Genomic DNA, 21,087 nt, shown 5'->3' with positions numbered 1-21,087 from the left:
ACTACACCAATGTGCTTCTTTACCCGGCCTAAACCTCCTCATCCACAAATTAAGCACTCACTCACTCACTCATTCTGATAGCAAAGTCACATGATACCTACAGTATCTTAATACATGATGAGTTTCGAGTTTCATAATCCAAAGTTCAACAGTTCCAACAAAAATAAAATTATAATAATCACAAATAATAACTTTAAAAAAGAGGATTAACATGGCTCTCCAGTAGTACTATAGCAGTGGCAACCGTACGAATAGACACTTTCTAATACTACATTATAGTATTGGATGTTTCCGTATGTGTTTACCGCCCTGTGGATGTGACTGCAGTGTTTGTGTGTGTGATTGTCCTGCTGCTCTGGAATTCTACTATAACAGTTTTTCTCGATTTTTAAGACACAATTCTCAAAAGCTGCTCAACCTTTTCTCTAAACTGTGAACACAACACCCAATATACACAAGTTACATTCACAGAACCTCAAAACAGTTTAATCTGAGACCAAAACTGAACTATGTTTGTATGCGTTTCAACTTTTTCCAACACATTTCATTCTTTTTTTCCCAATTTTTTTCAACTTTTTCAACCCATTTCTACGGAAGCCCCATTCTCACGGGAAAACAAAGTCTCGTTATCTCGAGATCTCAGGAAAATTAAGCCGTTATCAGGGGAAAAAATGTATGAAAGCTAATATTAAGCTATTGCTAGTTTATTGTTAATGCTAGGTTAGTGCTAATGCTAGGCAAATGCTAAGGCTAATGCTAAAATTAAGCTAATGCTATTGCTAACACTAAGTTAATGTTAATGCTTAGCTAATGCTAACATTAGACCAATGCCAACCCTAGGTTAATGCTGATGCTAGACTAATAATAATGCAAAGCTAATGCTGAGTTAATGCTTTGGCTAGACCAGGGGTTTGCAACCTTTTTTCTCAAGAGCCATTTTGTCTAATGTCCATTAAAACCCTCCCTTCACAATTAAAAAAAAAATCAGTTTATACAATTTTATACAGTTAAAACAATATCTAATAATTTTACGAGTTAATGGATTTGAACAGCTACAAAAAAATAACTTGAATTTGATAACACATGATCATGTTGGCCAACACATGCTAAATTGGTAACTTCTTGCAACATATCAAGCATGCATATTAAGCCTGCATGTTGGCAATTAAATAAATCTTTCCCCACAAATATACAATCTCTATTTTTTTCCCCCAGAACAATCTTTTTGTTAGTTATCTTACCAGGGATTTAAAACCTAAGGTTACCCACAGGTGCAAGGAGGTGAAGTAGGAAGCTGGTAGTTATTGAACAATGTGATTTATTTTTAGGTTAAATTGTTCTATTTTATCAATTTTATTTGAAGTTAATGTCATTAATCATCAATACCCTCTGTCAGAAATAACAATTCATTATTTTCACTTTTTTTTTTTTAAAGCTATAGGGAGCCGTTGCAAAAGAGTCAAAGAGCCACATGAGGCTCTAGAGCCGCAGGTTGCAGACCCCTGGGCTAGACTAATGCTGACGCGGGCCAGCACCTGTTGCATCCTTACTTGCATTTTCTTCAGGAAATGCAAATATTGTAGTTTCATTTTGTGACCCACTTTTTATGTAATTTGGGGACATTTTGTGGAATAATTTAAAGAATACTGCAGGATTTTGGAAGAATTCAGTTCTTTTATTAATTTGAGATTAAAGTTGACTAACATCATGTAAAATAAGCATGGGGAAAATGTGAGCCCTGCAAATATTATTCATTGATTTTTTGTATTAATTTGGAGACATCTCAAACTGAATTAGTTGGTAATTTACAGTGATTCATGGTTCCTCTGACTTTTTTCTTGCCATTAAAGACCTAATCGGATGCTCTAAAGGGTCAGATTTGGCTTCCGGGCCTTGAGTTTGACACATGCGAATTACACTATACTTCGTTTGGTGTCCAAAATGACATCCATATGAGCTCATGATGAAAAAATAATGAAGCAGCACCAATGAGATCGTTATGAAATCATTTATTCCCAGCACGTGGTTGTGTACACCTCCAGCATAGGATACTGTGCACACGAGAAGCATTAACATAGGGCTGAACATTAACAGTGGTCACCTTTCCTGCCCACAATCGTAATCACCCTGACAGTAGACCCAACACTGCTCTCCAGTCAGCCTGCCTTTAGCATGATGTTGGACTCCATTGTGCTGTGGTACGCATTGAACTCCACATTATCCGTTTTCTCTCTGGTGCGGGTTAAACAAAAACCGACACATCAAATAAAATTAAAAAAAAAAGAAAATCATTTTAACGTTCATTTTTCTTTTGTTCTCAATATGCTGATTAGAGGGTGAGGTTGGACTACAGACTACAGATTAAGCTCGAGTTGTGTGGATTTCTTCTGTGCAGGCTTGGTCTATAAGGTCTGAAACAGTCAAGGAGGCGGGCACATACACTGGTAAAATGATTCATTCCAACGTTCCCCATCTGTCACATGCTTTTTTTTTTTATTTATTTATTTTTTACTAAATATCAAGCTAAACAACTGTTTCATGATCACACCAACATGATTATGTTTGACAGCTGACGAATTGAAAAACAAAGAAAATGACACAAACCGACAGGTAAACTGTATACACTTTTAAAAAGGTCAGACGCTGTACCATGAAGAGGTCAGCTGACTTCCAGGAGCAGTGAGGTTGTTTTGGAGGCAAGTGAACTCGACACACGACTTGCATTTTTGGTTTTAAATGCAACATGAAAACATGGTTACAAAGAGCTGTGGTGCCGCTCTGGTTTTCAAGCCAAGACAAATAAAAGACTTCTGTTAACGACGTATATTTCTTCTGAAACATTAGGAATAAAAGGTTCCACTTCACCTCCAGTGTTTCTCATCTCCAAATAAAAAAGCTCCAACCAACTTAAGATCATATGAGAAACTGTCGCTTTTTCTCTATAATGCTGTAAAGTGTTTGGTCCACTTTTGGGTGGTTTAAAAAAAAAAAAAAAACCATACTGCCTTTCCCCCCCATTGATCTGTCACTGATATCCCAGCACCACATATGTCTGAACCAGTGTTTCAAAGTTTGGAGACAAAGTAGAGGAGTCTTTGATTGTGTGTGCACCCTGTAAAAATGTTGAGTTTGAAATCCAACAAAAAAAGCCCACATGGCACGAGAAACAAGTGAGATCAATGATAGTGATGGAGCTGAGCTACACGTTATGTAGACACCAAAAAAACCCTGTGAAAAGCTCAGGACGAATAAGAGGAGAGCCAATTGCGAGTTCACGTACACGCAGACCGCTGTAAATCCAGCCCACACTTAGAAGGCCTCTATGACACCAGCGTGGTTAAACATCCGTCCATCCCAGTCATTAACATATCAAGCCATTAGCATCTAAAAATGAATCAACTTCATTAACTTCAGCCTTTATAAATTAGGAGATTACCAAACTGTGCTGATAATCCAAAGGTTTCTAAAGAGACGTCCCTGTCAATAAAGTTAAACGAGCAGAGGAGGGAGGTTTTCTCCTCTAAGCAGGTTAGTATGAGATCGCATGCTGTTTAGCAGTACAGGTTTTTAAATACTGGCCAAGTATTGGTTGTACACAGTGTGAGTAGGGCAACGAGCAAATAGGGAGACACGTACTTTCCTTTTCCTCCCCGCTAGATCACGACCTACTCCCCTCTCCTGGAGCCTGCACCCTTCTCCACACACACAAAAAAAAAAAACATGTAAAAAAAAAAAAAACCCCCACAAAATAAAACAGAAACACATTAAAGATGATTAACCACCCTCCCATTAACTCCCCATCCTCCCCCGTCTCCTCATCACTTCTGGTAATAAATGTTTTCAATATGAAACAGTGAACACACCCATGTCAGATTCTAACATTTACATGGCTTTAGCGAAGTCTCGTGTTTCCATCGAGCGAAACGTTCAAAAGAGAAAGACGGGGAGGAAAGTAGAAGGAAACAACAGAGAGGGACAGAGGGATGCTTGTGCTCCAAAACAGAGAGTGGAGTAATAGTGATGCCGTCTGCCCTCCTTGCTACTTCAGGATTAGATGAAGTCCTTCGCCCAACTCGTCTGGAGGAGAGAGCACACACGCACAAATAAGATCCCTGTCAAACGAGGGCTGGGCTCACTATTAAGCTCAGAGGGTGTGAACTGACCGTTGACTGTGCTGATCAAAAAACAGCTCTCGTCAGGTAAGTTGTAAACCATCTGAAAGGCAGAAGGAGAAACGTGATGCTTTAAAAGTAACTCTACAGCAGCCAGATAACAAATGCATAATTTAAAAAGCTCCCTGGGTCCTTAGAAGAATCATTACAGATTCACTGTCAGCGTGAAAGTAAAAAAAAAAAAAAAAAAAAGCCAATTACAAGGAAATAATATAATTTATTGTCCTGCCTACAGCCCTCACTGATTGGCTATAGAGCTAATGCTGCCAGAAAACCCCTGCATTCTTTGACACCAAAATGTAAATTTTTACAGCAAATAAATATCGCCTCTAAAAATCTTGATTTTCCTTATTACTAATAATTGGTATCGCCCCCCCCAAAAAAAAAAAAAAAAAAAAAAACATATCGGTCAATCAATATTGCAACAGTTCACTACCAATAAAGACATGCATATCAAAAATCAATAGATTTAATAAACAAACAATCAAAAGTATAATATAGACAACAATGATTAATCTCCCTCATAACTATATGTGATTTCACTTACCATTTAATATTAGTTATGAAGGTATATATCACACATTACAGCAAGGTTTGTAGTTTTAAAAATCTGTTAATTGCTGTCGTAATTGTAATGAAATTATAATTGAGTTTAGATAATGTAATTGTCATGAAAAAATATCAATTATAATTTCACGCAAAACTGGGGAACCATGCTACAGTTCTACACATATGTAGTTAACAATTATTAAAATATATTTCATCAGCTTTCCCACAGTTTACCATTTTAATAAATAAATAAAATTGAGGGATATACTGACACAAAAAAGGCTCAAACGCCCAAACCAAAAATATAAAAAGCTATATTTTCATTGATTAGAAAGCGTAACAGGGTAACCAATAGATAGGAAATAAATTAGATGATAGATATATGTTTTAGTGTATTTTACACCTGATTTAGGACCCGTTAGCTTAAGAGATGCTAGTAGAAAGCTAACACAAGAGGAAAGTTGACTTTTATTAGCTTATTTATTAAAGGTTCAGTAATTATGATATGATCCTTAGTAATTGAGAACGCAATCGTCTTTGAGGATAGAAAATAATTGTAATATAACTGAATTTGGAAAAAAAGCTGGTCACTGTAATCGTAATTGAACATGGGTAATTGAAAATGTAGTTGTAACTCGAAAATTGTAATTGACCCTGACCCTGATTACAGCTATAGATACATTTCCAAGATTTACTTTGTATATGATAAGTAATAGTCAATATGCTTAATATTCATTCCTTGTTAATAAAACTTATCTTCCTCCTTGTATCTATTGAATATATGTTCTTTTAAAGTGATTTATTTCATTACTTTATAATAAAACATCTCTCTGAAGCACGCTTTACCTTTGGGTTGTATTATGTAAGCTATGTGTGTGGTATCAGGTGTGTGTGGCAATGTACCTGGTCACTTAACAGGATGTGGATGCCTGTAGGACCCTGTTTGTACACCTGGTTGATCGTCCCCAATGGAACACTGCACACGCACGCCATCTTGCGGATGAGCTCAGCAGCCGTGAGCTCCTCCAGGTACAGAGCGTGGTAGACTGCAAAACAAAACAGTTTAGGATCAGCACACGGCCCTGCTGGTGGAAACGGAAACACCAGCAGCTTCAGTACCATGTAAACCAGAGGAGGCGCCGTGTTCTCCGTTTTCATTTGTGCCGTGTCTCTCCAGCAGGGGGCTCTCCTGAGGAGACTCTTGACAGACATACACTGTCAACCTGGGACGCACAGACCTGCACACACACATCAGATCATACAGTAAGACACTTTACTGTAGATTAGGCCAGAATATCTTAATTACTTGTTATTACTATTAGATGACTGTAGTATTTGGAGCTGCATGCAGAGGTGTAAAGAGTACTGATATATCCTAGTAGTAGTAGTACTGTTACTTGATTAAAATTGTACTCAAGTACGTCAAACATAAAATACTCAAGTACGTCAAACATAAAATACTAAAGTACAAGTAAAAAGTACCTCATTAAATAGTACTCAGAGTCAAACATCTCATGTATTAAAAATGAAGAGACCAAATCTTGGACAATTGGAACTTAATTTATTTTCCACAAAGGCATCTGTATGAAATAAAAGGTTTGTCAAAGTGTACAATTATCTTTTAAATAAAGTAACACCAACAAATTCAATTCAAAATAAAAAAATTCTCAGGCTCCAAGTATAGCTACATTTATGACCTCTAAAACTGTAAAAATAACCAGCATTCAATGCTTTTTTTTTTTGCCGTTCATTACGTTTAACCTGGTTGGTCGGCCATGATGTGATGCATTTAAATGTTGTCTGGTCATTTCATTTTTTGTAGTTTCTCAACGTTCGTTGATCATTTTAAAACAAAAATTAATTTACTTAGTAATGGTTGGGTGAAGAAATTTAATGAATTACTTTACTTATTTTAAAACATACTTAAGTACAAGTAAAATTACTGATTTAGAAATATACTCAAAAAAGCACCCATAAAAGCAACTTAATTACAATAACTTGAGTATTTGTAATCCATTACTTTCACCTCTGGCTGCATGAATATGTGAAATTGAGTAATGCTCATTAATAGGACCAGGTTACTGAATTATTGTTATTATTATTGAGGTCATGTCATTGAAATTCTTGCAAAAAATAAAACAAAAAGAAAAAAGCACAGAAAAAAAAATAAAGTATGTGACGACATACCGCGATTTGAGTGCATTAAAGAGTCGGATGCCGTCTGCCGGCCCACAAATCTGGACCAGGTCATCACGGGTTAGCTTCAACAAATCAGAACCTACACAAAGAAAAAAGAAAAGAAAAACATTACACGGATAAAGGTTTGTGACAGAGTTTGTGGTTCCAGGTTTTGAAGCATACCTGAGAAGTGAGTGAAAAGCCGTGCGTAGGAGCTGAAGCGATTTTGCAGCAGCCATTTTTGTGTGTCCTGGATGGAGGCAGTGGGAGTCAATTGCTGTGGGAGAGAGCAGGACAGTGTCAACATTCACTATTACAGCGTCACTAATGCACATGACTAACATGTCAGAAAGAGATCATTCATTAAGAGAATAATGCAGGGTTTGGTTGAGTGAGACACTTTATCAGACATGGACAACTAGTCGCCCGGGGGCCACATGCGGCCCTCGATCTAATTTTATGTGGTACTCAAAGTAAAAATACAAAATGACAGAAAGATACATAAAACAAAGGCAAAATTACATTAATACAAGAACAACATTGCAGGAAAATAAAGTAGAAGACAGAAAAACAAAGAAAATGACTCTAAATAACACAAAACGACAACAAAATTAAGAGATTACAGAAAATGACAAAACACAAATAATGACTCCGCAAACACACAGTACTAACAAACACGCAAAACGAGAGCAGAAATACACAAAAAATACTCCAAAAAATGCAAAATGACAAGACAAATACACAATGACTCCAAAAAACATACATTTTGCAGGAAAAAATAAACAAAAGAACAACAGAATTGCACAAAATGCAATCATATCAAGTAAGACGGCAACAAAAACACATAAAAACACACAAAATGACTATAAAACTTTTTTCTGTTCTTTCCTGTGTTAATGCTGATTGGTCATGATTCCAAATACTGACATGAATGTTAACAATGTGGTCCTTCAATGAAACAAACATATTTTTGTGGCCCTTACTTTGATAGAAGATGGCCACGTCTATCAATGAATATATCCTTCATTGAATAATCATTCATCATTAAAGAATACGGCAAAGCTTTGATGTTCAAAGGCAGAAATTAATCTAAAAGTCTCATCTCTGAGTTATGCTCACACTGCAGAAACACTAGCTAAGGCAAAAGTATCTTCTGCAAAGTTTGTGGTCTGAACATTTTGAAGCTCCAGGTATTTCTTCATTATTATAACTTATAAATTTAAATCACACTAACTTCAGAGTTGCCATGGCTACCAGGATCCGCCTGGTGATTGGGAGAGGATGAGTCACTGAGAGACGAAAAGGTGACAGTTAAGAACGGTGAGACTGAGTTACACCTGATACTCTGAGCACAGGAGTGGACGCGGGTACCTGTCCAGCACTGAGGAGGTGGTGTATGTGGACAGCGGGGTGGAGGGGAAGGAAGGAGTAGCTGCCTGGTTGGTGCTGACGTAGGCATTGTCTGGCCATGGGGAGCACTGAGGTGGAACAGAATAAAAACACATCAACACATCTGACTGTGGCTATTTTCTTCAGTTGCATCTGTTGTTTAGATGAGCCGTAATAATAAACAATGAAGGCAGGAGCTTGTTAGACTGTAGAGAAAACAGAGTGACTGAATTAATGCATAAAAAAATAATTCAACCTGGATCTAAATGAGAAAAAAAATAAATTGACACCCGTTAACGAATTACAAAATCCTTTTCATAAGCCAACTCTGGAACACAAAAAATTTTCATGGTTCCCACACATGATTTTTTGAAAACTTTTCTAAAATTTTTTCAAAATATTTTACTAAATTTCCATGACTTAGTTCTGAAACACTAATATCTATTCAACACCACTAGAGAGCAAAAATGAGCTGGTTTTTCCAGTGAACTAGTGTAACAGAAGTCTGACAGCGTGCAGCGGTTTGCAGCAAAAAGGAGGCACAGGAAATGCAAAGTTTTTTGCAATATTTTTTTTAATCAGCTATCGAATGTAACATTAAACAACAATGAGCTAAGTGCCACCATGTTTCATTTCAATCATAACATTACAATTTCAATTTGCAGACACATTTCTTAAAAGCGATGTAGAACACAAGATGTAGGCAGTGCTTAATTTGTAAATCATCAAGGCACGGAGCAAACGTTGGGTGTTGTTCCGACATTAAGAGAAAAACCAAAATGTCACAGAATACATTTTTTAAAGCGCCTTTTGCTAACTAAATGGGTCAATATCATCACGTGAACACAAACAACCAATCAGCGTTGAAGAAGCACGGACAATCGGCCAAAAACAGAGCAAACGTCCCTCACTCTGAGTGACAGCTGTTGAAATCAGTGCAAAAACACCGCTAATTTAGCCACAAAGGTCACTAAACTTTCAGAACACAAAAACTAAATATTTTTACACTCATAACATAATGCCACAACTCATCTAATGAATCAGCAGCCGAGCAGAAAACTAAAATAAAATGTGTGCTTACCTTTTATTTGTCAAAATAGCCATGGAGAACTTTGTATTCTCAAAACTTTTTAACATATTTAACAGCCGAGGCCTGTCTTGTCTTTCATAAGCCAAGAGTCCTCCTCATGTACCATGGATAGTTCTCCTCCTGTGTGATGTCTGTTAGAGGCAGGTTTTCCTCATCGCTACATGTGCTGCTAGTTGCTAAGCTAAGTACTGCTGCTCTGCGATTTCCACAGAAACAACCTTTACCTCAGGTTTAGCTTCACTTATTGGCTTAAAAAAAGCTTGTTTTAACCATTTTCTACCATCTTAAGAGCTGACAAAAAAAAATATTTTTGCGCACAATCACCCATAGACGTAGCGTGGGGGCGTGGCTTGATTTTCCACCGTCTTACTCATTCGTGCAGCTTGTCGACATTCAATTTTGTGTTTGCAATGAAATTTCCAGTGATTTCAACTCAAAAAAAGACACAGCAGTCCAAATAATATAATATTTTAATTAAACACCTAAAAGTGAAAGAACGGTTGGAATTTTTTTTTTGCTGGATCCAATCAAATAAGTGCTGATTAAAATCTGGACAGGATCCGGCCCAAATTAATAGGAAATAGGCTATATTTCCAAAACAGTTAAATTATTCCATGACTTTTCAAGACTGGAAAATTGGTTTTTCAAATTCCATAACTTTTCCAAGAATTTCATGACCGTGGGGATCCTGAATTATGATTTTTCTGCCGTCATCATCATTGTTGTTCATGCTGGTTTTGTGTTATTAATACTTAATATGTAATTTAAATAAAACATAATGTATGATAATATGTGATAAAGAAAACAGTAGATGGTCGTCAACAGGATCAAAATCTGAGAGACAAATCTGATCCTGGAGGGCCAAAGTTCACAGTGATTTTAATTGGAGCGCTTCTTTAACACACTGTCCACATGTTATTAAACAATGGCTTCACACTTTGCTCTGTGTATTTAATAATAAAGATTGAATTTAATCTAAAAGCTTTAAAAGGACAAAGTAGAAATGCAGTGAGAAAAATGACAGCTTACACTTCCTCTCTTGGCCAAGGAGTCGCCACAGTCAGCCGGAAGCGTCCGTTTACTGGACTTTTTCAGCTCGTGGTCGCCAACATCTTCTATGATGGGCTCGAGCCTCGTCTACACGCACGCACGCACATACACACACGATCCCACACACAAATAGAAACCATGTATAAGAAAAATTTCAGTATATTTATGTCCTAATCACAAATTAACTTTAGGCAAAAATAAATAAATAACAATAATACAGTGGATTGAAGATTTAAATCTGAATTTTTTAATCAGATAAAGACCGTGTCCAGCTTATGGATGATTTCATCCTGAAACACTCAGACACATGCAAACCAGAATTTCTTCAGAGCAGTGACATTAGTTGGTCTACGGACACAGAATGCTGACCTCTGACAGGATAGTGGTATCATAGGAAGGCTGGTATTTTTCCTTCTCTTGAGGTGTGCGTTTCTCCATCTTCTCCCGATCGGTCTTTTGCTTACGATCGGCTCCTTTTGGCTAAACAGGAAGCAAAAGAAAATAACAACTTCAATTAACGACAAGGTCTGACACGTGCTAAACCACAACCGCAGACTTCTTTCAATGCAGATGTGTGTTTACCTTAAATACTTTGATTTGGCAGGAGGCAGAGTGCAGGTGCTCTGTGTACTCCCCGCTGTCTCCCAGGGCGAACGTGTCAATTTGGATCCTAAAGGGGACGCCTTTCTCTCCACCGTGCTTCCTGGGAGTGAACTCTGTGCTGATGCAGTGCACCTGAGGAAAGTTGGAAGACGGTGTGTCTGCAACGGAGCGACAATTGGAGAGCACAAAGAAACGGGATGTTTGCGTTACCTGCACAAATACGGAGGTTCTTTTGTTCAAGTCCCACAGAAACTCTGCAGCGTTGAGCTGGGAGGGATGAGTTTTTGGCTCCACTATGCCCACTGACATTGGGATATCTGTCACAGACACACACACACACACTCATCCTTTTAGCTCTAAATTACACACAGGAGATGACAGAAGGTGCAATTAACCACAAACTTTTTACCGATGTCAAGGAGACGGTCGCCGGGACGATTCCACCTCCACCCCTCCAACTGCTGATGCTCTGTGTACTGCAGCCGACGGTCGTGAAACACAACTCGCACTGTGCTCTGTGCACGCAAACAATTAGATTTAGGAAAACATTCATTGTAAGCAAATAACTAGGAGTGCAACGATTGCAATTTTCTGGCTGATCACCAAATTTTTTTTTTTTTAAAAGCCTGATCAGCCGATACCGATTTTTTTTCATAACTGACATCATACACCTTGAATGTTCTAATCTTATTTTATTGTAAAACATTGAAGAATACCTGTGAAACAATATAAACGTGTTGTTTTAACTGCACATGAGGGAGTTATCTTAAATATAAATTAAGAGTTTAGAACATTGCCGTCCAAAATACTTTCATTTTTCACATTTCAAAAACAAAATAAATCTGTCCAACAGGTTGCACTGCAGAGTTGTTTGGAACTCTTTGTCAAAAACCAAAGTGCACAGCAGTATTTTGGTTTTACAAAAAAAGGAAATCACAGGGTTTTGGGTAGATGATAAAATAATAATCTACAGGACAAACTAACAAAACATCTTAAACCAATAAAGTGTCTTGAGTTTTAAGTTTCCTTGTTGAACAAAAATAAAAAAGTCCACACGCAGCAGCTTTGTGGATATTTAAATGTAAAAATATGAATCTAAAAATAATTTGCAACAGAGTACAGAATAAAAGCTCCAAAAAGTCAAACATTGTACAGAAATAATAAAGTGCAGCATGTGCGACATTTTCCTAAGTCAAAAGGTAAAAATGACAGGTTAGTTATTCTCACACTTATTACAGTCACTTGATCATTAGTGGAAGGTTTTAATTCAAATCTAAAGTCATGACCTCTATCATTTTCCTCGTTGTAGCTTTGCTCTTTTCACAAATAGGCACGCTCAGTGGAACACTGGCTCTGATTACCGCTAGCTTTAGCATTAGCTTGATTTCTAACTTTAAATGCTGCATATTCAGTGGTGTGGTGGTTTCTTAAATTATGAATGAGGTAGCGTTTTGTTTGCAGCTCCACCAAGGCTTATTTCCGCATTGCAGGAATTACAAATTGCGATCCTTTGATCTCTTTTTTTGTGTAAAACTGCCGACATGCTAAGCTAACCATTGCGGAGGTAGAAAAGATCGGCGGAAAAGATCGGTTTCATATGCAAGGATCGGCAGATCGCAGATCCCCCAAAATCAGGGAAATCAGCACTGATCAATCGACCAGCTGATCAATTGGTGCATCCGTACAAATAATGTCGAAGTCCTAAAGCAGTGGTTCCCAAACTTTTTCTTGTCATGAAACCCCATTTTTGTGGCCACCCCATAAGGGGTCACAACCCCAAGGTTGAAAAACCCCTGTCCTAAAGCTTTGTGGATTCTCACCTTCACCATCTTGTTGTTGAGCTCTGGGAGCTCCCCTGGCTTCCTGTTGTCCAACATACGCACCTCATAAGACTGGCCTGAGAGATAAGAAACCAAGAGTTAATAATTTATTACTATTTACACCTTCACTGTCACCAGAAATGATACAGGAAATCTGACCTTCCTGAGTAATAAGTCAGTGATTGTCAAATGTGGATAGGATGATCAGGACACTGCTGATAATTCTGTAATCGACAGCAGGGTTTTTCAACCACTGTGCCGGTACACACATAAAAATGTATTAAATATTTATTATTATTGTTATTAATAAATCTATGTATTCTATAAATATAATATAAAATTAGAACATGTAAAAAAAACACTTAATATAAAACAAAAAAAATAACATTTTATGTTATTGAAAAAATAAATATGAAGTCATAATAGATTTCGTTGTTGTTCATTTGATTCCTATTAAAAACACTTTTTTGTGTTTATTTGATTCCTATTCAAGACACTTTGATAAGAATTACTGTATACTGTTAATATAGGCTGCAAAGTTGTTGTTTTTTTACATTATCAGTTGGTAGTGTGCCTTTGGTTTATTTTATTTTTGTTTCAATGAAAAGATGTACCTTGCCTCAAAAAAAGTTGAAAACACTGACCTACTATACTGCTCATTTAAACAGTCCTTGTGAGTGTGTGTGCATAACCGTAGCTGTAGAATATCACTATTAGTACTTTACTATTTCAAATTCTATTCTACCCTTTTCTCAGTTGTCATGTAAACCTATGTTTTGTTGAGATTTGTCCTTTGTAAAGAAAGAGATTCCCTTTGGGATGACTAAAGTATCCATCTGCTTTCACAATGCATGGTGTTTCAACTCACCTTGGTTTAGGTATGTGAGCGTCTCGTCGTGCAGCTTGACAGCAGGAGAGGTAGCAGCACACAGCACATACTGGAATGGGGGATTTTTGGTCTCGTTTTCAGGAGGAAGACTGGAGTCCTCCTGCTTAAAGATCGGCAGAGCCAGCACATCACTGTGAGGGGACAGATACACACAGTCAAGATGTTGGACTGGCAGGAAAACAAATACCGTGGTAGCAAAGTAACTGTGGGAAATGTTAATAAAAACCTTTAAGTGAAAATATAAAGTGATACATTTCTCTCCCTACGGCCTGAGAAAATGTTGAAATGCCAATGTTCAAAAAAATATTCCTACCTTTTTCCTGAGACTGAATCAGCTAATTGTTTCAAAGTTTAACCACACACCAAACTGGTTTGTGCTCTTCTAACAGTTAGGAGGACAATAGAAGGAAAAATTGTTTGCCCTACTTTAGAATAACTTTTTTTTTTTTTTTTTGACAAAGGCCTCCATCTATAAACTGTATCACCAATTATGTATGCATGAGCTCATCCATAGCAGTATAAATGAACAGAGGAACCCTGACACACAAGAGATGCTGACATGTCACTATCTTTCACACTTGGCAGCCACTCAGGCAACCTGTCCTCAGAACACCCCGATGAATGCTGCAAGAGCGTCAAAGCAAGGTGCAGTGTGATTTATAATCTCAGCGTGGGAATAAACAACTTCAAAGTAACATTTGATTCTCTAAAAAAAAAAAACAACACATAAAAGACGAGACGATTTTTTTTTTCAAAGAGCTGTCTGCAAGAATGCCTCAGATCAGTGTCATTATGCTACAAGGTGTGTCCTCTGCAGAGGGAGTTCCCAGGCAACTAGTCCAACCTGGACAACACAGTAGTCCCATCAGGTCAAACTGCCCCACTGAAACGTCTGCTTCCCCTGAAACCTGATCAGCTCGTTCCAATCACACACCCCAAGACATTCTGTTCCTACTCGCTGCTGACTCCAAACATGCCCCACATCTCACCCCTCCAAAGCCAGCGCATGTATGCAGCAGCACAGTGCATACACCCACAGTTTTACTAAAGCCACTGGCACACAATGCCTCCATGCTTTATGATTGGTAAACACACGTTTGCTCAAATGCGCTGCAAGCATCCAGGCTGTACTCTGATAAGAAGAAGCATTCACACAATGAGTTTGAGTTTATGTCGCACAAATATCACCACCCAGCAACAAATTACATAATACAATAGATTAGATACGCACTAAGGCAAATTCTCCGTATGGGTGCATTTATTGTGCTGCACTTTTACAAGTTTGGCACAAACATGTGTAGTAGTAGTATTAGTAGTATCCATCCTGGAATTGTATAACCAACAGATTGTGCTGAGTAGGCTGTGTTTGAAAACGGCTTTTTATGAGAGAGCGTGAACTGGACTGGACCAATGCTCACGTGTTGATTTACACAGGAAATCTGGGGAACATGTACTGTATTAATATTGCTACACTCACAGGAAATTAAAGCACATGAGCACTGAATGTTATGACATACTTAGTAGAGTAAGATCACCAATTCAACCATTTGCAAAATCTGCAAGTACAGTAGTGATCAAGTTTGCATGGTGCAGAAGTCTATCCCAGCTTGTCCAATGGCAGCACCAATGCAAAGACAGGGACTGAGTTCCTAGGGTTTTTATTCAATTTCAATTTAACTACTGTAAAAAAAAAAAAATAAGGCCTACAAACGAACAATTTGCCAACTTCTTGGGCACCCTAGATCAAGTTTACCTCTATCAGTAAACTAATCTTAGTCCATATTTGTGTTAAAACAAAGTCAAAGCTCTGATCACGCCATGACATGGTCATGTTAATGCTTATATACCCACAATTAAATTGGGGATTTATGAGAGAGCTGCAAAATCAAGCAAAAGTAAAGAAAACAGATCTGAAACTTTTCCCCGTTAACTCTCTGGGTTTCACTTTTTATTTGTGGTGGCTTGAATGTGAGCAGCTGTAAGAGTTTCCTTCAGGATTATTAAAATAACATCTCCAAAGAAGTACACCATGTAAACAAGTCAGCAGAGCTGCACCAACAACCAAAACAGTGCACACTTCCTTAATGTGCTGAACTACTATGTTTAAGTGCTGACAACAGGATGAACTCATCACAAACATATGTGAGATTAATCTGTGTCCCTGATCATGGCTCCCTGCAGAGACTGGCTCTTTCCAAATCCCAAAACAAAGGGAAAGCATCACATCCAGGACAAAGGGAATAACACATGAGCCAGAAGGGGGAGGGATGTAATGTAAACACTAAGAGACACTGTTTGGTACATTCCCAAAGGTTTCCTTCTCAAGTTGCTGTTTTAGATGATGCCCAGACTCGTCTCTGACCTCATACTGTAGGCTCCTGCCCCCAGTTCCTGCCCGATACCGGACAGACTGGCATCGAAGTCGTGCACCAGTCCCGACTCGATGGTGGCGTCGTCCATCTTCAGCACCCAGACCATCGAGCCAAGCTCTTTGTCCTCGGGTTCTACTCGGAGGGCCGCCAGCTTGCTTCAGGTGTGGGGATCTGGGCTGGTAAGGAAGTCCGGCTTCTGGGTGACGCCGTGAGAGCAGAGCTAGGCTGCTAGCCTGCTAGCTACTCCTCTGCGAGCCGAGCAGCACAACGGATAGCTTCCCACGGACTGTATCGCCATTCCTCCACTCACATTCATTTAGAACAAAGTAAATCTCCACCGCCACTTGGAAGTAGATATAACTTATATTCCACTAGGACTAACGCGCAGGTAGTCGTGACTGAAGATGCGGGCTGATAGTCAGCATGCTAATGTTAGCTAGCATGCTACGAAGCTAGCTCGCACGGACTCATCAGGTCCAGATGTTGTCACTTTAATCCTTCAGGTTGTGGAGACGAAGTAGACAACATGAAGGGTTTAGCTGCTGTGGTCCACACACCGCATCCCACGCAGCGTTAACAGCTGTTGCTACAGAGCTAGCATCAACTTCTCTCGGATCAGCTGAGCATCAACATGAAGTTCCAGTCAGCCGCGGCGCTCCGTCAACCACCCCGGCCGGCCCCGCTCGTCTTATCATCCCGGAGCAGGAATCACCGCTGGGCTCCACTCGGTCCCGTAACCCTCCAAACCGAGGTGTCTGACACCCGTCCGAGCATCAACATGGCTTCTCCGTCCACACCGCTGTTCAGCGAGGATCAGCCTCTCTGACGATGCCAGTGGGGCGAGTCAGCCAATCATAGGCCGTGCTGGGTGCCCAGCGCGAGGGAACCAGCCAATCGGAAGCCTCCAAACTTCCGTCATTGTGTCCAACTGTAGCTTTGCCCCGCCCCAAAGAAACTATAATCACACACAGTGTTGCTCAGAGGAGGGCGTCCCCATTAGTCCTCTGATCAGCACATTATTATTATTATTATTATTATTATTATAGATACTTATTTTCATTACGTAGGGTACGTGATCTCATAATTAACCAAAACTCATTTGAATATTTTAAATATAGTCGATTTATTTTTATAAATCTGTGGTTCTAATAGTGACACATTTTTGTTTACATTCTAAAACTGGGTTAACAGTCTGACATACAGGTATATGGCAGCGCATTCCCGCCAGTAAAAAAACCCCCCAAAACTAGGAAAAGTACTGCCATCAGACTGTTCAACACCGCTGTTTAAAGCAAAAACTGTAACTGTCACACTCTGACATCCCTTCATCCATATTCCTTCATTTGTCATTTGCTTATTTGTTGTGTTGTGTTTTTCATTTGTTGTTTTGTTTTAATGTAAATCATTGTATTTTTGTTCTTTCTAATTTATGTCCTACACTAAAGCGCTATATAAATCAAGTCCATTTACCATTTACTTGTATATTTGCACTATTATCCTATGTTGGTATTTATTTTGTTCTTACTATGTGCTATTCAATTGTTGCTGCAACGTGTGAATTTCCCCTCTGGGGGAACAATAAAGGTCTATTCTATAATAATAATAATAATAATAATAATAATAATAATAATAATACAAAATAATCTAAGTCATAATTATGAGATATTAAGTCAGAATTATGAGATAAAAGTCATAAATATGAGATAATAGTTCAATTATGGGATACTAAGTCAGAATTATGATACAGTATCTCATAATTATGACATTTTTAAAATTATTATTTTTGGACTTTTCCTGTTTTTTTGGGGGGCTTCCATAGACATAGGATACTAACAAATAGCGAATCAATGAAACTACACACATGACAAATATATTTTTATAGTTTTTTAACATCTACTGCAAAGGTTCCCAACCTCGGTCAAGGTCAAATTTAGGGGCAAGAACTCCTCAGAAAAGTTAAAGTGAGACCTCCATGCCATCAGTATGACAAAGCTTAGCCAAAACAACAACAACAACAAAAAACTTTTTCCCTATAACTTGGACACTAGCACCATTGAACAACATTTCATTTCAATGTGTGACCTTGACCTTCACTCAAGGCCATATTTAAGGTCAAGAAGTCCTCAGAGAAGTGAACAAAGTGAAACCTCAACGCTCTCAAGACGACAAAGCAAAATCCCCCCACCCCAAAAAATACTTTTTTTCCCTATAACTTGGCCACAAATTAAGATACAGTGTTCAGACTGGTACCATTGAACAACATCTCCTTTCAATGTGTGACTTTGACCTAATGTTTATGGTCAAGGTCAGTCTTCTATTATTACTTTCAATTTCATTAGTAAAAACAACAAACTTGTCAACAAATCCAGATACAAGTTGTCATATTTGCCAATTTTCAATTCCCAAATACGTGTTCGCCTTGCGAATACAGGTCTTGCCTAGTTTTTAAATGTCATCATTACTAGACATTTCAGGTGACCCCACATGGGGTCAAAGTTGAAAAACACTGGTCTACTGTTACAACCAGCACCGTTGGTTATAGAACTCGACCAATATGGGTTTTTTTCTAGGGTTGATGCAGATACCAATATTGGTTGTTTTTTTAAAAAGCTGGAACATTGATATATACAGAATTATATATAACGTACATGAACACAAATCCATATAATACCCAAAATATGATTCAAGACAAAGACGCACGACACTACTGAATAAAAATAAAGAAATTTCTTCAGATACTTTTGACATCCTTTTTGTTTTATCCAGGTCATGTTCATTATAGTAACTTAATTATAACAGCTGGACTTGCTAGTTAAACAGCTCCAAATGCCTAAACTGAGCTACTATAATTACAGCCTTTTTGTATGTTTCTGTGGACACAGAAAAATCCCTGTGTTGACATAGCCAATTAGTTCTGAATGATAAAACAGCTGCCATTACTACGACAATCAGTGTTTGTTTTGGTCATTGGATTTTCCATTCAGAATAGGATATAAAAACAAAACAAAAAAAGAGTGGTTATTTGATTTTAGTTTTAAAATTCAAAAATTAAGGTTGAAATTCAAGGTTTTTTTCTCCTTTATTAGGGCTAAAAAGGGATTAAAAAAAAAAAAAAAAAAAAAGACACCACACTAAAGTGGCGGTGAAAGAGCTTTTTCTGCAATCGTGTTTTTTATTCGTAAGATATTATTTTATTTTGAAAAACATCATACTACTGAACCATGTCCTTCAACTATTGTAACATAATAGTGCCAACATTCTTTATCTCGCTTATACAGCACCGTCGTCAAAACGTGCTCTTACTTTGAAAACGGCAACTTCCGGTCACACAATATGAAAAAAAATATATATATATATATATATATATATATATATATATATATATATATATATATATATATAATTTTTTTGTTTCTGTTTTCCAACACAGCAGCGTCCCCCTCCTGGGCCTCTCTTCAAATGACAAGTGTTTTATTTACATGTTACATGTTGACCTCTGAACTTTTCTGCAGCTATAGCAGCTTTTACATGTCAACTTGTAGTTTTGTCTGATTTATAATAGATTTATTTATTTATTTATTTTTTGTGTGTGTTACCATATTTCCCTCCTGACATTCTGCGACTAAATATCTCCTTAGATATTCAACTTAAAAACTAAGCAATTAACTTTTTTCTAGTGTGTATCCTTACACATTTTATATATGTGAATAATATATATACTTAAATAATTGGTATTTGATAATATTTAACAAAATAGAAAGGAATAGGATAAGATTATTAATTTTTTCCCCCACTAATGCTGTTTAACGTCAAAAGGTGGAAGAACTGTCACATAGTGTCTGAAATAGGATATATATTAAAAAAAAAATTACTCAATAAATTGGATTTTTATCTATTTTCAAGTACGTGTACCCGTTGTTGGGAACCACTGTTCTGGCATTTAATTTTTTTCTTTTTAGAAACAAAAAAAGAAAAATTACTGGTTTCTATAGTTTTTTTAAATCCCTTCTTCAAGACTCAATAAAGGAAACTATCCAAAATTTTAATCTTAATTTTGGAATTTCAAAATGCTAATCAAATAAGCATTCTTTTTCTTTTTTTGTTTGTTTGTTTGTTTGTTTTCAATATCCTAGTCTGAGCAGAAAATCCAAATGACCAAAACCTTGTCTGAAGTTTCTACAAAGTCGTGCTGACGGCCCTGGTTTGGCCCGCACGCCTCTGCTTGGAGAGCTTTATTTTTCCATCTTGAACAGTTTATGAAGGAAAAGAAGTCGTTAATCATTGAGCGACATGAAGCACAAAGTAAACACAGCTAGGACTCACTGTGTGTAGCCGCCGTGTCTCGGTACCGGGGCCCGGAAGCTCTCCGTGTACGGCTGCCAGAACAGCATCGCGTCCCCGGCCTCGGTTTGCCTCACTCCGGCTGTAACTCCCAACAGTCTCCGGTACCGACCGAGTCCCAGCTGGAGCTCATGGTTTGTCACCGCACATGTTGGAGTCAAACCAGTCCTGGGCTAAGTCCCCACCCCCTGCGGTGAATTATTAGCCCAGGATCGGACCCTGGACATTTCTCACCGACAGTGAGAGTTACAGTGGTGGTGTCAAACATGTGGCCTGTGGACCAAACCGAGCTCTTTACTGCTTAAAGTGAGGCTTGTTGATTAAAACATGACAAGATGATTTAAGTCAGAAAATGAACCACACACACATTCATACAAAGCTATATTTGTACTATTATTATTTATCTTATTTTTTTTTTTATTAAATCCCTATTTAATTAACAGTCTTTTACCTTATTATGTACGTTTTTTTTTTTTTTTTATCTTTCTTTGTTTAGTGTTTATTTTTTAAATTTGTAATATTTTTTTTTAAACAAAAGTAATTTTCCCCCTGAGATAAATAATGTACTTCTGTTTCTGATTCTGTTAAAGTAATACATACTTTGTAGGAAAAACATATTTTAGATACACACTAA

At 37.7% G+C, this 21,087-nt stretch overlaps 1 protein-coding gene across 2 annotated transcripts; it reads right to left on the bottom strand.

Annotated features, from left to right (window-relative positions):
* Positions 1 to 1,994: 1,994 nt before the first annotated feature.
* On the bottom strand, positions 1,995 to 20,713 carry ubp1 (upstream binding protein 1). Of its 2 annotated transcripts, none has more exons than XM_028461206.1 (16): positions 20,436 to 20,713; positions 13,720 to 13,871; positions 12,852 to 12,928; positions 11,441 to 11,546; positions 11,242 to 11,348; positions 11,011 to 11,163; positions 10,798 to 10,908; positions 10,408 to 10,515; positions 8,271 to 8,377; positions 8,134 to 8,188; positions 7,083 to 7,176; positions 6,909 to 6,999; positions 5,841 to 5,959; positions 5,625 to 5,767; positions 4,164 to 4,215; positions 1,995 to 4,077 (listed from the first exon to the last, which is right to left on the bottom strand). In XM_028461206.1, the coding sequence occupies exons 1-16, from the start codon at positions 20,501 to 20,503 to the stop codon at positions 4,040 to 4,042; spliced, it is 1,581 nt and encodes a 526-aa protein (XP_028317007.1). In that variant the 5' UTR covers positions 20,504 to 20,713; the 3' UTR covers positions 1,995 to 4,039. The 2 variants fall into 2 exon arrangements, with proteins under 2 accessions (XP_028317007.1, XP_028317005.1); XM_028461204.1 differs by lacking the exon at positions 20,436 to 20,713 and adding an exon at positions 16,103 to 16,923.
* Positions 20,714 to 21,087: the final 374 nt, after the last annotated feature.

Source organism: Gouania willdenowi, chromosome 11, assembly GCF_900634775.1.
Source record: "Gouania willdenowi chromosome 11, fGouWil2.1, whole genome shotgun sequence".
Classification (NCBI taxonomy): domain Eukaryota; kingdom Metazoa; phylum Chordata; class Actinopteri; order Blenniiformes; family Gobiesocidae; genus Gouania; species Gouania willdenowi.
Note: the sequence above shows the minus strand (reverse complement) of the source record. Positions and strands in the feature narration are given on the sequence as shown.